This window comes from Eurypyga helias, unplaced genomic scaffold, assembly GCF_000690775.1.
Source record: "Eurypyga helias isolate BGI_N326 unplaced genomic scaffold, ASM69077v1 scaffold13204, whole genome shotgun sequence".
Taxonomy (NCBI): Eukaryota; Metazoa; Chordata; class Aves; order Eurypygiformes; family Eurypygidae; genus Eurypyga; species Eurypyga helias.
In genome coordinates this window covers 124,808-140,177 of record NW_010245693.1, presented here as the reverse complement: position 1 = coordinate 140,177, position 15,370 = coordinate 124,808, and the positions used below count along the sequence as shown (strand labels likewise).

Genomic DNA, 15,370 nt, shown 5'->3' with positions numbered 1-15,370 from the left:
CCCAGTAAAATCTCTCCCAAAACTGGTCCTTGAAGAACTTCCCTACCCTCTGACAGCTCCCACTTCAATGCTAGCTACTGCTGTCTCATCAGTCTTCACTACCAGATGCATCATCTTACAGCTCCTTCTCTTCCTCAGCTTAACTAGTAATTTCTCAGGGGACACCAATTCAGTTATTTACTCAGGTCTAGACAGATTACATTTACCACTATTCTTTCACCTAGACATTCAGACATTAGGTACCATGTCTGCATAAAACAGAGGGTGAGGGTTGTATCAAAATGTATCCCCATTTTGGGAGGAGTGTGGGATTTAAACGTACAGACAGTTGTTCCAGATTTCCCTGTCTTGGGAACAGTCAAGATATTTCAAGGCTCGCCCTCTGAGAAGGCAATATGTGTTGGCTGGGTTTAGTCTAAAGTGAGTTGTAACTCAGACCTTCAGGATTTGTTCTTCTAACATCTGAATGCTAATAGTGAATTTTTGTTCTAGTGGGACTTTCTTAATACATCAGTGTTAACTTTTGCAGCTATTTCAGTAACAAAAATTGATCACTTAATTCAGATGATCTAGCAGTGAACTCATTTAAGCTCCTCTCTTATCTCTATCCCTCCTCCTCCATACACACTGATGAGCAAATCATTTAGAGAAGGGCTTGTCTGCTGACTGTATATGAAAATATTCATCTAATTGCATTTCAAATGGTGAGGATCTGAATAAATGAACAACTTGTTCTATGAATAGAGGAATTAATGAAGACTAGTTTCCTGTGGGTTTGTGTCCTGTGTTCCCCTCTTTCCTACACTTCTGCTGTCCCTGCTTTTGCATAGTCCCTGTGACCTTGCCTTGCCACATCCCACCCAACCCATCTCCTCCAGCCGCAGCCCCTTCCTCTCTCCCTGTCAGCTTGTGTGTGACGGTTGGCCGGCACTATGCTCAGTCTGGTTGGCGAGCCAGTACACAACAGAGCGGGTAACCACTGGCTTCACACCTTCATGGCCCACCCTGCTTCTGCCCTCTTCCTCTCCCAGTCCCAGGAGTCTTGCACAGACCTCAGGTATCTGAAGGCCTGTCCCTGTGTTAAATCTGATTGGAAATGGTCAATTAAATGGCCAATTGAAAATGTATTTGGATTACTAGTAACGAGATGATGTGATCATGTATGCTTCAGCCTCTCAGAAGGTGGCTAAATATCGCTTGGAGCACACATGTCAGAGCCTCCTGCTCACAGAGCTTGTCAGGCTTCACAGTTTTGAAGCACAACATGGTACATAGCAGTCATTCTCACCACCAGCTACTGAGGGCAGACAGGACATTTCCCGTATCAGCATCATGAGAGTGATTAGAGCCACCTAATTATAGCAGTGCAATGACAGAAATCTCAGCTCACAGATGTCAAGTTAGCCAGGCTTTTAAGTCTTTCATATCCTGTGGCTTAGATTATTCTAGTTTTATAATTTTTCAGATCCATTTTATGATTTTATGACCAATTAATTCTGTGGGAGGACAGCAGTTCTCAAATGAACACAGAGTAAATACAATCAATAACAAACGGGCTGTTATGAGAGTTCGAGTCATTATTGCATTGTTAATATTTCGCAGTGGTTCAGGTTTAGTTATTTTTTTCTGTGGTGTATGACATATTAAATATGTAGCAAATGGTTTAAAGGTCCTGTTCTGTTTTCAAAGCTGCTACTGTACCCATTTCAAAAATGTAACAATGACCCAAAACAGACCAAAGAAATTTTGACAACCGATGAATCTTCCCCCAGCACAGTAGATTTGCATACAGTGTAGCTAAGAGATGTTTGTAACCAAAGCATTTATAATTAACTCTTAACTTGTCATATATGAAGAAAAGCTTTATTTTCATTTCAGTGTTTTTCTTGCAGTGTAATTCCAAGAAACACCAATTAGCTATCAAATGCTGACAACTTGCACTTATCACTGATTAGGGCTAGATATGAACTATAAACCTAGCACATTACCATAGTGCAACAGCTCATTACCAGTCTAGCTTTCCTAGCTAATCTTTTCTACTAATTTTTATTTAGGGACCTTCTGGCTAGCTCTTCTGAAAATTATACGCTAATGAACTGAGTAGAATTGAAAGCTTTAAACAGTAACACAGGAGAAAAAATAATTCTGTTTGATCTCTTTATGTCATGATAGATGCCATTTAATCAATTAGCACAGCAGAACGTACCATTCCATTTCCGATCTGGCAAATATAAAAGAAAACAGAAAAAGGCGAGAGAGAGCTTCACATATCTCTAGACCTTCTCCACCATGTAAAAGAGCATCACATACAGTGTCAGAGAATGTATAGGAGCACAGGCGCTGTGACAGCAGTCGACACTGTTTCCTGTGGGTCTCCTACAAGTCTACCATAGGGGATTGCCAAGGATGTGACTACTGCTAGTAGAAGGGCCATGTCAGAGGCAGGGTGACTGCACTGTGCACTGTTGTCCTGTGGAGAGCTCAGGCAGCAGCATGGCCCAACAGGCATCCTGGGCTGCCTGCTGCCAGTTAAGCTTCCAGAAGTTTTAACACGGGATTATGGACCCCAGGAATGACTTAGAATCAGAAATGTGGCTTCCAATTATGTCTGCCTCCTTCTCCCCAACCTGCCTGAGATTATGAAAGCATTTGCGAAACTGCAGTCAGAATTCAGATTCTGAATAACCATGCACGAAGTATACTGCAGCAGTGAAGACGAGTCCTTGACAATTATTTGCCAGAACTATATGATAAATAAAAATTACTTCTGAAATATATTGGAGATAAGAAGGAAAAGAACAGGCATTCCATAATGTTACCACTTGTTAATGAGTGCAAAGGATTAAAGATGGTTCAGTGTCAGCTGGAACAGGTAGGAACTTGATCCACATTCGGTAAAGCTTGTGTAAATTAAGGGCATCATAGGATATATATGTTCTATATTTAATAATAAATATAAACAGATGGAGAGCAATGACAGAAGTATTTGAGAAGCAGCATAAGATCACATTTAGAGACTATCTCATTTTCTTCAATCTAACTGTGCTGGAGTTTCCACTCAACAACACCAATGTTGTGCCCCATGTTTACTGGTACCTACCAGTCAGTTCCTAACACTGGTTCCTGATCAGAGTCATAATGCACATTAATTCTTAAAAAAACAAATTATGGCTCTAAATCAACCACTCAAACACAACCATTGCTGGTCTATACTTGTGCAATTCAAAACTTGAATAATGGCAGAAGGACAGCATGCTGTGCAAGTTCTCAACAGTGCTCTAGCCCTTATTGTCTTAAGTGCATAGCCCTTGATTTGCAAGAAGATGGACATTTTTCCTAAATATGGTGGTAGAAAATTTTTCTTCCTACTATGAGCCAGAGCCTTCCCCCAGACAACACCCTTATCATCATGGGGCTTGCTGCGCTGAGGCGAGTGTGAGGGGAATGGACATGACACCTGCAAATGGGTACAAAGGACATTGCCAGTTGTGTAACCTACTTGATGTGTATGTCTGACACGAACATAAATGATTCCAGGAAAAGGAACCCACAGAGGACGGCAATCAAGAATAGGTCAAAACCACAAAAGCCACTGATTATAATGTCATTACACAGCACATAGCCATCCAAACCAGCAGCAGTCACCTAACGAGAAAAAAAAAAAAAAATCTGTTACCAGCTTAACGGACTTATTCTGCATTCTGTACGACACAAAAACCCTAAAAGTTACCAATGCATACCCTTGTCCTTCTGTAAAGCACACGCCACAGTAACCAGCCTCAATCCTTGGCTGAAAAAAACATGGGAGGGTTTCACAAATTGCACTGGAGCTCAATGTGTTAGCCTGCCAGTTGGTTCTCTTTCACAGACATGTCCTTTCAGAATCAAATCTTATTCGGCCTTGGTCCTCCATCAGTCCCTCTTTCACATCAGTGTAAACTATTGCAACTACAGCAGTTATCCTCAGTTCCCTTTGGCATGAGAAGGACTATCCTCCATCACTCCAGCAATGTCCGCACATGAGAGAGGTGAGCAGGATTCAGGAGGTGTATGTCAGCATGGGCTGACTGAGTGCACAGAGCTCCTAGAATAACCCCGCTCTCTCTCTGAAGAAGTACAGTTATTTCTCCAACACCATACTTTCGGAAACATTTTATATATACGGTACATGCCAACTGGGTAGCAGATCTGGATGCTGCATCTAATTCCTGTCCTGTACAGGCGTGTAACTTCAAAGTACATCACATGGAGCCTGTGAAAACTGTTTGCAAGAGAGAGGAAACACCGCCTGGGAGCACAAAAGATTCTGCTGCTCTGTTTATAGCTGGAGGCAGACATGAAAATTGTGTTCAGTCCTTGAAAGACTGCTCCAAGGAGATTCAGGTCCCACTTGCACAGAGATGATGAGGTGCTTTTAGCAGCTCGCCTTGTAAGAGGCTCCCCTCTGTTCTCCAGCTGTCTGAGTTCAGCAGCACAGGCGCCCAGTGCAGTCTGCACTGCCCAAAGGGACTGCCACATGCGGCACGGGGGCTATATGATACCCCTGCCCACTGCAGCTTTCTGTTTCCAGAGACTGAAGACTATCTCCATAGCTCCCAGGTCTGTAACGGCACCCGAAACAGCCACCGCCATTCTGCTACCCAGTCCCCTGCTCTGCAGAACCAGCTGCTCCAAACGGACCCAAAAGGGCTGGTATTTATGACAGTATTGATGTATGTTTTGTCATAGATTTTCAAAATGAGCAAAGCTTTATTTCTGCTCAAGAACACAAACTAAGGAATAGGAAGGGAAAAAATTCAGTAACTCACCCTCAAAAAGAACCCATTTGAAAATAATTTTAAATATGGCAGGTAGAAGAGTTTTGCTGGTGGGGTAGATAGGACAAAATACAACTAAAACAGTTAAACCTGCTGTCTGAAATTAATTGTACTGACTCTTGTCACATATTGCTAGAAAGCATGTCACCCAACAGCATTTATAAACAAACACAATTTTAAAAATTAAAATATCTAAAAAGTTTGTTCTGCAGCAGAAGAGAGAGCTAATTTTAATATTTCAGAAGATACTTCTAACCACCCTGCTTAAGTCTGAAAAATCAACACGTATTTTTAAAAATTCACTTCACATCTGTTCATTGTGTACAGGCCTGGAGGCAACCACCAGCCAGAAGACTTTGATCATCCAGCAGAAGCTAGCTGGTATCCGAAGCGCACAAGAGGGATGTCTTCCTTGCTTTCCTCTCAAACATGTTAGGAAAATAAGAACTTCTCCAGAAGTTTGTGTGGAAAAAAACATCTGGCAGTTGCAATGCCGTTCAAATGCTCTTGAAGCAACAAGACAAACTGGTTGAAATATTCTCCATTTACAATCACGCAATTCTCTTCAAAGCTTCTAGGGCCTGCCACCCCATTGAGGAGGTGGTGTTTTTAAACAGAGTTCAAGAAAAGAGAGAGTATGGAGGAAAAAATTGCCCAGAAAATGTAAGCAAGTTTTTGTTTATTTTTAAGTTAAAGTCACTAATATTACTTATATACATTGAAAAGGAAAATCAAACAGCCCTGCTTGTGCCACCTCAGTAGCCACAAATCCCTATTTACATGACAAGTTCCTGTATAAACCTTGAGCTCCAGGTTTATGGTCACAGACCCATTTGCAACCAGTCAACAGATGATTGTAAGTTTCCAGTTTTCACATTCACTAATTCCATCAATCACATCCCCTGCAATCCCAGAAAAACTAATCACTAGGTAACACTTAACCACATACTGCTTCTTTCAACAAATAAGCCGTTAATTATCAAATACTGAACATGAACTATGGTATACCATATCCCTTAGCAAGGATTTAAGGATTATCTCATCTAATTAGATATAAGCATGTTTCCTAATCTGTGGGTTTAAGTAAATAAAAAGATTTCCATTGACTTACATGGAGTTTCGGATCAAGCACTGGGAGAACTTGATTTTGCAATTCAAAGAAAAAGAGATTTTTAAAAGAAAAAAAAAAGTGTAACTAAATGATGAAGGAACAGAAGTGGTTAACTGAGTTAAATAATCTGGCACAGAAATAGACTGGACATCCCATATCCCTTCTACGGCAGTCTTGAGAAAGACACCGCTGGTACTTTCTGGATTTCTTTGTTGCCAGGCAAGTGTAACAAACAAGCTGACTGCTAGTTTTCAGACTCCTAAAAGCACAAGAGATTCTAGTAGACATACTAGAACATGTTTTATTGTTTATTTATATAACTGCCTGCCATATCCAATCACTTTCCAAACAAGAATGAAGGTAAACTATCAAAATGGAAGTACAGCTATTGAAAATTGCTAAAGATTTGGCTGCAGAATTCTGCACTGAAATTGCATGAGCCTAGTCCCTAACCAGTCTGGAACTGTTTATCATGCCATTGTTAATTGATATTTGTTGGTTATATGTTTATTTTGTTTTTAAATCATTCTACCTGCAAAGTGTTCACTTCAGCTCTTGGGAACTTACTCCATTGTCTAACAGGAATCACTGTTAGGATGCTTTCAAGTTTATATTCTTCTGTCTCACTAGTTAAGGATAAGAAATCGTTCTGCCACTTTGTCTCACCAGAAACACCTCTCTCCTCCTGTGTTTATTCGTATCCTTGAAATACTACAGGGTAATTGTCAACTCCCCTCTCTGAGGTCTCCATTTCCCTGCAAGCTATGAAGCTTTATTTTGGTCACAGTGTTCTTCCAGGTGAGTAATCCTTTCATCTCAGCCCATTCATAACAATTCTTGGTTCTTTTTTAAATTCTGTGCAGCCTGTAACCTCTTCTTAGTGCTGAGATGCTCAAGTCTGAACAAGGGACTACATACTGGCACTATACAAAGAAAAGTTATTTTCTTTGGTCATCTGCAGTGGGATATCTCTGCTCTCTTGCCCCAAGTCACACAGGTTTTCTTCAAGGAAGGAAGGGTAAGTAGAGAAACGGAAGTTAATTTCACAGATCATATCCATATGCAACTATTCAAGAAATTGGAGATAACGAAAAACATGAAATAAAGTTAATAAATATTACTACACACTTTTCGGTAATTTGCTGCATTGCACAAGAGCTAGTTATTCCAAGAATATGATGATTTTAAAATTGTTCAATTATACATGAAATGAATTATCACCACATTTTCACGGGAGAAAACGTATTAATGTTCAATTGAGCCTGAACCAGTGGTGGAACAGGTGAGAATAAGCTGCTGAATACCCTAACTGAAGGTTCAAAATGGCATTTTAATGAATTAAGTACAGATTCATTTGTGTATGAAATCACCCCAATGGCCTATTTGTGTCCCACTGAAGTTATATTTCAGCAATATCTGCACGCTACTGGATTGCTTGTTCATTCATTACCAGTCACGTCTGTGCTGGCCCAGGACCAAAGTAGTGTCCTTCCATGATGCAGCTATACACTGCTGATAGGAATGGCTATTTAAATGCAATTAGTAATTGCTGTTAAATCTGACTATAAACCACAAGCACTTCCCTTTTCATTTCATTTTGCAGTCCATCATTATTTACTTGTTACAATATCTGCAAAGTAGTGATTCATCAAGTGGTTCAAAGAGCGTTAAAAAAGCTAGCTCATGAGGCCTGACTCTTGCCACTTGAACAGTAGTTGCAGAATGGAGCCATGTCAGCTGAGGGCTGTCGTAAAACTGGCAGAACAGAAGATCGGGCCCAGTAAATGCAACAAACTCGCTAACATCCATTACACATGCACTCAGACACCTCTGCTCCAACAATTATCATGTTACCAGGCTGGCAGAACTGAGATGAAAACCCAAAGCTGGGGAATGGCACTGAAACATTCCTTGAGGATTTTGTCTACTATCTCTCATCGACTTGATGATGAAACACCGTACTGCAAGACATTTGCAGATAAAGCTCAAATCCTCATTGTCAGCTATACCAACTGTCCTACAATAAAGTGCATTGTTGATGAACACCCAACAGTGATTGCTGGAGCATGCAAAATCTGTTATCCTCATGCTCTTGGGTTGCAGATTAAATTACTCTAATAAAATGGAAGAAATTTTTCTACATTCACACACTGTGCATCCCTGATTCCATCTATTTTGTGTAGTACCCTGAAATAAAGAAGAAAATTGTCAGAAATTTGATCTAGTAAAATCGTTAACTACAGAAAAAATAACCAAAAAATGAAGATGAAAGTAATTGCCAGATACTGCAAATACTCATATCTGTGCTCACGGTGTTTCAGTGCCTACCTCTTGCTGGCGACTGCACTGCTCTTCCATGTTGCCAAAGCACTCTGGCTAATGTCAAAGAGCATGCACCTAAGGCCAGGGCCTCAGCTGGTACAATATGGCATTGCTGCAGTGGTTTCAGTGGCTGTTAGCCCAGGCCCTTGTCCATACAACCTGTCTGCCACTATCATGGAAAAATTGTTTTGTTTCTGAGCAGCTCCTGGTCTTGACATCTAATTTGGAACTATTTCCCATTCAACAAAATCTTTATAGACTGCTCTCCTACAACTGGATCATTCAAGGGTATTTCTTAAGCTTATTCCTCTTTTTGAATAGGTTAATTTCTTTTTTTCTTTTGCTTTCCAGTTCTTCTCTGTGGATTGTTGCCGCCTCTACATGTTATCTCAGAGTGTCTTGGAGGTCTCCCACTCATCTGGGATATTTCCCAGTCCTGTGATTCTGTTTCAGCTGTCACTCATGTCCTCATTTCTATACTTTATTTCCCCTTCACTTGCTCTCACATTTCTACAGGTAAAACAGCAAACCAGTTCTTAGTCCACTTCTAATGCATTAAATACTAAATTAACACCAAAACATTGGAGATTGCAAAGGCAGCACTAGATTCTTTCTGAGGCTTTCTGTGGTCTTTGTACCATGTTCTCATTGAGGAGAAGCAAAAGCAAGAAACAGACTACTGGATGCAATGGTGGAAAGCAAAAGTGATTGAAATCACTCAAAAAAAAAATTAGGTTTAGGGGCTGATGAAGTAATCAATAAACAAAACTAAGACTCAGTATGAACTCACAAATAAAGATAAAAAACTCCAGTACTAATACAAGTTATTGCATAAGAATTGTATTGTGAACTGGTTTTTAGCTCTCCTTATGTCTTCCTAAAAAGTTTTCACTGACACTTCTGAGAAAAATAATCTAACTCATGCTATCAATGCAAAGGCAAGATGTATAAACAGAAGATGTCTGGGACCCCAGTTCTCTTCAAACACAGGGTTTTTACACAGATGAAACCTGCACATAGATACAACCACTTAACCAAGAAAAAAAAAATCTCAATTACTGGATCCATCCAAACCTCATTTTTCTTTTTATTCCAATAATTAACTAACAATTAAAAGAAAATAGCTGATATGCAGCATATTCTTTAGGCTTATATTTTATACCGGAATACTATAATCCAACATTTTCCTTTTTCTACTCTTCAATTAATAGGATTAAGAGTCTACCCTTGACTATAAAAAACCTCCAGATTTTTCATCCCATTATGATAGCTATGTGAGTCCTTAACTCTAAAAAAAAAAGTGAAAAAATAAGGGTAATGGAGTCCTAGCAACAGCTAAAATGTAAGTAGTGATTTTTGCCAAGTCTGAATGCCCTTTACAAAGTCCTACTTGAGTTTTTTGTAGTTAAGTTTTATAAATGGGAATAAATAAATAAATACAGAAATAAATTATTTTCCAAAGGTCATGCAGAATGAAAGAATGGATTAGCCCATGGTTAAAGCATTAGATTAGATCTTAAAACATGGTGGCTCTCCCACTAAGCCTTTTGTGCAACCTCGCACCAGTCACTTAATTCTGTTTTGTTTTCTACAGATAGGATAAAAAACCCCAATGCCAGCATGTAAGATCTGGTAGGAGCTGCAACCATATGACAGAGAAGCAGAATTGCCAAGAATAAAATTCATGCTTTTGACTCACACTCATATATTTCACAGACAAGACTCCCTCCTTGGATAAGCATAAGCATGTAGTCCAAAATATAGAGCGCCTCCAGAAACACTAGCACATTGGGATAGCACATTAAGAGAGAAGCCTATTAAATAAAACAAGCAACAATTTCTGAAAGAGAAATTCATATAGCCTTGCACTTTTCTAAACAGGTTTCTTACATTCTCATAGTCATTAAAATGTATAAAAATGATTATTTCCAAAACAGCATTACCATGACTTATCACCACCCCTGTTGCCTAGCAACTAGAGTAATTTTTGAATAGTGAGCTATATAAACCAGTATCTGGAGTTTGTGCAAATGGATATTCATTTGAGGGTTTAAAACACATTCATCTTGGAAATCAGAGGCAAATAATGCAGCACTAATATAAAGCTGAAATGCTCTTAAAAAAAAAAAAAATGGCACTAACAATTACTGCAGTTTAGGAAAACCCTCCTCCTGTAGCAGATCTGAGTCCTGTCAAACTTGGTCAGGGTAGAAGCTGACTCCCTTGCTCTTCCTTGGGTTTGCAAGTACCCCTTTCCAATTTTTATGAAGATATCTGACATTCCTGTGGAGAAAATAATTCTTTCCCCGTCTTCAGAGTGATTTGCTTGTTACTCAAGAGCGAAAGAAATTGGTGACATTACATGGCAATGTATTTAAATAAAATTTAAAAATCTATTTTTGTATAACATACTGAGCTGGAAGAACTAACTGGTTCATACCATGAGAGAATGATGTGCTTACTAAGGTACAAAAGAGGAATGGACATTAACAGTGACAAAGAGATAATTCACTGAGATAGAGATTATAAGTACATATATGAAAGATACAAACTCCCAGAAGTCATGGCCTGGTCACTCAGTAGCTGCACGGCGTTGCCAATTATAGGGATTTTTGTGCATTCCTCAGACCCATGTGGAATTTAGCTTGAATGCTGGACACAATCTCAAACCATATCAGCCTGTACTGTTTGGTGTCTGAGAATTTCTACATTACTTTCTTACAGCTTTAGTAGACAAGTTCATGCTAAAACTAGTGTCAGTCTGTGCCACTATTCCCAAAAGTGGGGGGTAGAGGAATGGTGAGGGGGAGTGTGTCTTCTCAAGGGAGTATGATTCCAACTTAATGGCTTCCAACGCTTAGCCTTATGGGTAAGAAAAAAAGAAATGCAAAACATGCTGAACACCAGCATGTGTTTTTCACAGAGACTGCAGGCGGAGAGACAAATTCATCCCTGGCATAAACACACAACCCACTGAAGGCAATGCAGTAGCATCTGCTTATACCAGCTATGAATCTGAACCTTTTCTATGCGTGGAGATAAAGCTGGATACAGCACTGAAGGGAGTTTAAGAGCCTGCAGCCTCTGAGTTTAGAGAGCTAAATTTCTGCAGTGAAAGAAAGCCTAATGTCTACGAAATGGTGAGTTTCCAGGCTCCCAGGAAGCCATGCATTGCCTACTGACAGGATGCCATAAAACACTTCATGGGTGTTTAATAGCTCAGATAAAGAAAATATGCACCATTTTGTCTGCTGCTCTATGGAAATTTGCTGAGAACACACATGCAATTTGCAGTGCTGTCACAAAAGAAAACAATTCCGTTTTTCCTTTAGTCCCACTCAGAAAAGGCAGTTAACAAAATTTTAATTTTATCCTTGACAATGAAAGAGAACAGCCCTAAAGAAAGGGAAATGATCTCAGCTAGATAGGCTAGCTGCTGCTCTAAACAAGATGTGCTACTGAACACATACCAGATCTGTCCACGGGATGCTCATCCTCTTCTACAATGCAGCACGCACACACCCCCTTCCTCTCTTCTCCACCTAGGAGCAGCACACACCTGTACCACCGGATCACTGAGTAAATAGTGTTTGTTCTTACCCAGCCACCAAGGCTCTTAATTATGTTGCTTGTGAATAGATCATTCATTTTGGAATAAATGCTTTCTGCAATCTTCTCAACAAGAAACACACGAAGTTTCCTCCAAAATATGCAGATATGTTTTTCAAATTACATTTTAAAAGTCTCCCTTAGAAAGAGAGACATTGAATCTGATTTACAGATGACAAACCACTTCTCTACAGTTATACTCTGTACTATCTGCTCTTACAGCAGAGAATTCAAGAAGAGATGCTGGCCTGAAGAGAGCTTTTATCTTCTTTCAGCAGTACAGACACACTGATGAGCAAGTGTGCGGGCTGGGGAGCACAGAGGAAAGAGACGGGTAGCGCAGCAAGTAGAAGACATGCTTGGTAACACTTTTCTCCCAGTCAGGCATTGTCAGGAAAGATAGCTATTGTATTTGGTAACTATTCCTTGTATGTTAAGTTGTAGCCTAGGGAGCATCATTAACAGAATTCCTCTATTCCTACACAGTTTGCCTTCCCTTCATTCCATAAAAACCAACGGGAAGGAAGACAGAGTTTTGATAAGCATAGTTTGAGCTACACTTTGTGAAGTGCAGAGTTCAAGCTATTTTCACACTATGACTAGGTGCATGATCCACAAAACATTTAATGAACATTTATATGTACATATTTGGTTGGCCCTTAACTGAATTCCAATCCGACTGAATTCCAGCAACAGGAATGTTTCCAGAGAGCAGGTTTTAAGCCCAGACTGCCAAAAAATTTTGGAAAACTAAACGTTAGAAGAAAAATAAAATGTATAACCAAACTCAACTAATCTTTATTTTACAAAATTAAGACAAAACCAAGGAAATAAAACTTGTAAGAAGAAGTAAAACCTTGCAATCTTGAATGAACATGAGAAAATAATGCAGCCTTTCACACGATAAAAAGGGTAAAATGTATTATGCTCTGTGAATGCCTTGGTTTGTTTTTCATGTCATCCTCTTGTTCCTAACTCCAGATCTCATATCCATGCCCTTCATGAATAGCGACATTCCTCAGCAGTTCCATTACAAGATGCTACAGTAAGCTGTTCCTGAAACACTAGTTGATACTCCCTAGGCTTTAGGCTGGAGAACAGCAATACTGTCCAGAGGGCTGCACTGACCCCAGTAGACCATCTTCTGGCTTACCCCAAGTCTGTCTCCGGCCCAGACAAGCAAACTGCGTGCAAGCATCCTCTCATTAGGTGCAACACAGAATACCACTTACTTGTACGGGATGTGTTTGCTTCCATTGACAAGGGCGAGGATGACATTGCCCAGTGCTGACAATGACAGGCAGAGGCCAGAGCTTCCCTCCCGGTTTTTGCTGAGCACTTTCACGCAACTACCCAGGTCAATAAGGTGCAAGCGGCTGCGGCCTCCAGACACTGCCATAAAAAAAGAAAGCCAATAATTACCATGTGCCTCCAGAAGGAGCTTCCCAGGAAAGCAAAAGGGTCACCACAAAGAGGAAACAACCCAGAGACCTTTCCTAGTTCATGTTAGCAGCAATGAACCCGGGGGTTCTGTTAACTGACTGTCAGCCTTTATTGCTGTCCTCTCCAGACTCACTTAAAAATTGCTAACGTTTTCAGTACTCACCCGCTCCTGAAGGTTCAACTCTGTGGGAGTAAACACTGTGGGGCTGTTGGTTATATAGAAATATACATAGAAATATAGAAAACATATAGCTACTAAAGGCATATATAACTACTAGCTCTAACTTAAACCATGTTAACCTACACTGAAAAAATAAGGAGAGAGATATTTAATTTTGCAACACTGCAAAACACAGGGCTCACTGTTTATAGCTCCCCCCTGGTGTCTTGAACGGCATAAAACTTTCTGTAAAAATACAAAGCCATTCTGTAGAATGTGCTATATATAATTCTATAGTTCTGTTTCAGTTCTAGGTGACAGCTACTAAAATGAACAACAATGAAAGTACGAGTAGATTTTTATGATGAAAGAAACATTAATAAAGAGAATCACAGAATGTTTGGGTTGAAAGGGACCCTAAAGACCATCTAGTTCCAACCCCCCTGCCATGGGCAGGGACACCTTCCACTAGACCAGGTTGCTCAAAGCCTCATCCAGCCTGGCCTTGAAGACATCCAGGGATGGGGCATCCACAGCTTCCCTGGGCAACCTGTTCCAGTGCTTCACCACCCTCTCGGCGGTGAAGGGAAAGGGAAAGAAGGGAAAAATAATGAAAGAAGGGAACATAATGAAAGAAAGGCAAAACAGAGAAAAAAAAAAAAAAGAAAGAAAAGAGATGAAGGAAGAAGAGAGAAGACTTTTTCTGTGAAAGTTGTTTATGCTATTAGATTTGAAAATAACATTCCAAAAATGTAGCCAGCATCTCTGTCAACAATTGTTAAAATACACTAACTTCTGCTACTTATAAAACCTTTTAGCTCTTCAGCTACATCAGGTATTAGGCAACTCAGGACTTGTGTATTACATTATACTGTGATATCAGTACATGCTGAGTATCACAAAACAGAAGTGAAGATTAAATGTCTGATTGAAACTAATGTTGGTGGCTAGACATTTAAAACGCTGTTACAGTCCGCAGATTATACAACAACCCATTAAACATGTCCATGGAAGTTTCACCACTGAGCTCTCAGTGGTGGCAGGTGGAGGGATACTGCTCATGGGAAAGTATCCACACGCACTACAGGCTCCTGCACTCCCTGCAGAAAGTCAGGCTTCCCTGGGGAACCATCCAGGCAGCTGCACTTTCACCCCTTCTGAACCACTCATGGAGGAATTTGGCCTCCCCACTAAGAGTCCTTAAAACTCTTAGACTTAAGAGTCCCTGAGTCTTCTAAGACTGCTACCCTCAGAATGCTAAAATTACCTTGAGCATCCCTCAGTGATTTCCTTCAAAAAACAAAGAAATGTGTTTAGTTGCTACTGAAAATTACTTGAAATAGGTGACTTTACTGAATTATATATAATAAATATTTCTGTTGCTAAGACTACTGGACATTGGGGAAACAAAAATGAAAGAAATCACTACCCTTCAAAATCTCAGTCATATTGTTTCCAAACATATTCATATTATGCAGGCTGAGGAAATCCAGAGTAAGATAAATTACCAGATCTTTCCTTCTTATCTAATTTACAAGTCAAAGTAAGACATTATTAAGATGGCAGATCAATTTGCTTGACCTGAAAATGAAGTTATTTGTTAGGCAAGTTCTCCACTAATGTGCCTGGCAACTATAAGGAGCATCTAACACTTGTTTTTGTCTATGGCCACAGAGATTTTGCAGAGCTGACAGCTGAAAAATGACTGTGCCAGTTGTGCCAAAATGCCATTTATTTCAATCGTGCTAAGCCTATTTCATGACATTCCTGGTAATGAATCTAACAGGGAGGTAAGTACAGTACCAACGCGTTATGCTAACAGCCATTTTTTACCAAAATCATATATTAGCCAGTCCTTTAACATCATTTAGAAGCTGGGTTGCTTTTTTTTTTTTTTCTTTTTCCTAT

General features: G+C 39.9%; 1 protein-coding gene across 1 annotated transcript in view; it reads right to left on the bottom strand.

Annotated features, from left to right (window-relative positions):
• The window catches only part of KIF26B (kinesin family member 26B), a gene marked incomplete at its 5' end in the record, with an annotated part of 168,232 nt that overhangs the window by 33,889 nt on the left and 118,973 nt on the right, over positions 1 to 15,370 (bottom strand). Inside the window, one exon of the mRNA XM_010150171.1 lies at positions 13,092 to 13,251. Within this exon, the coding sequence (XP_010148473.1) occupies positions 13,092 to 13,251 (160 nt within the window). The remainder of the gene's footprint in view (positions 1 to 13,091; positions 13,252 to 15,370) is intronic.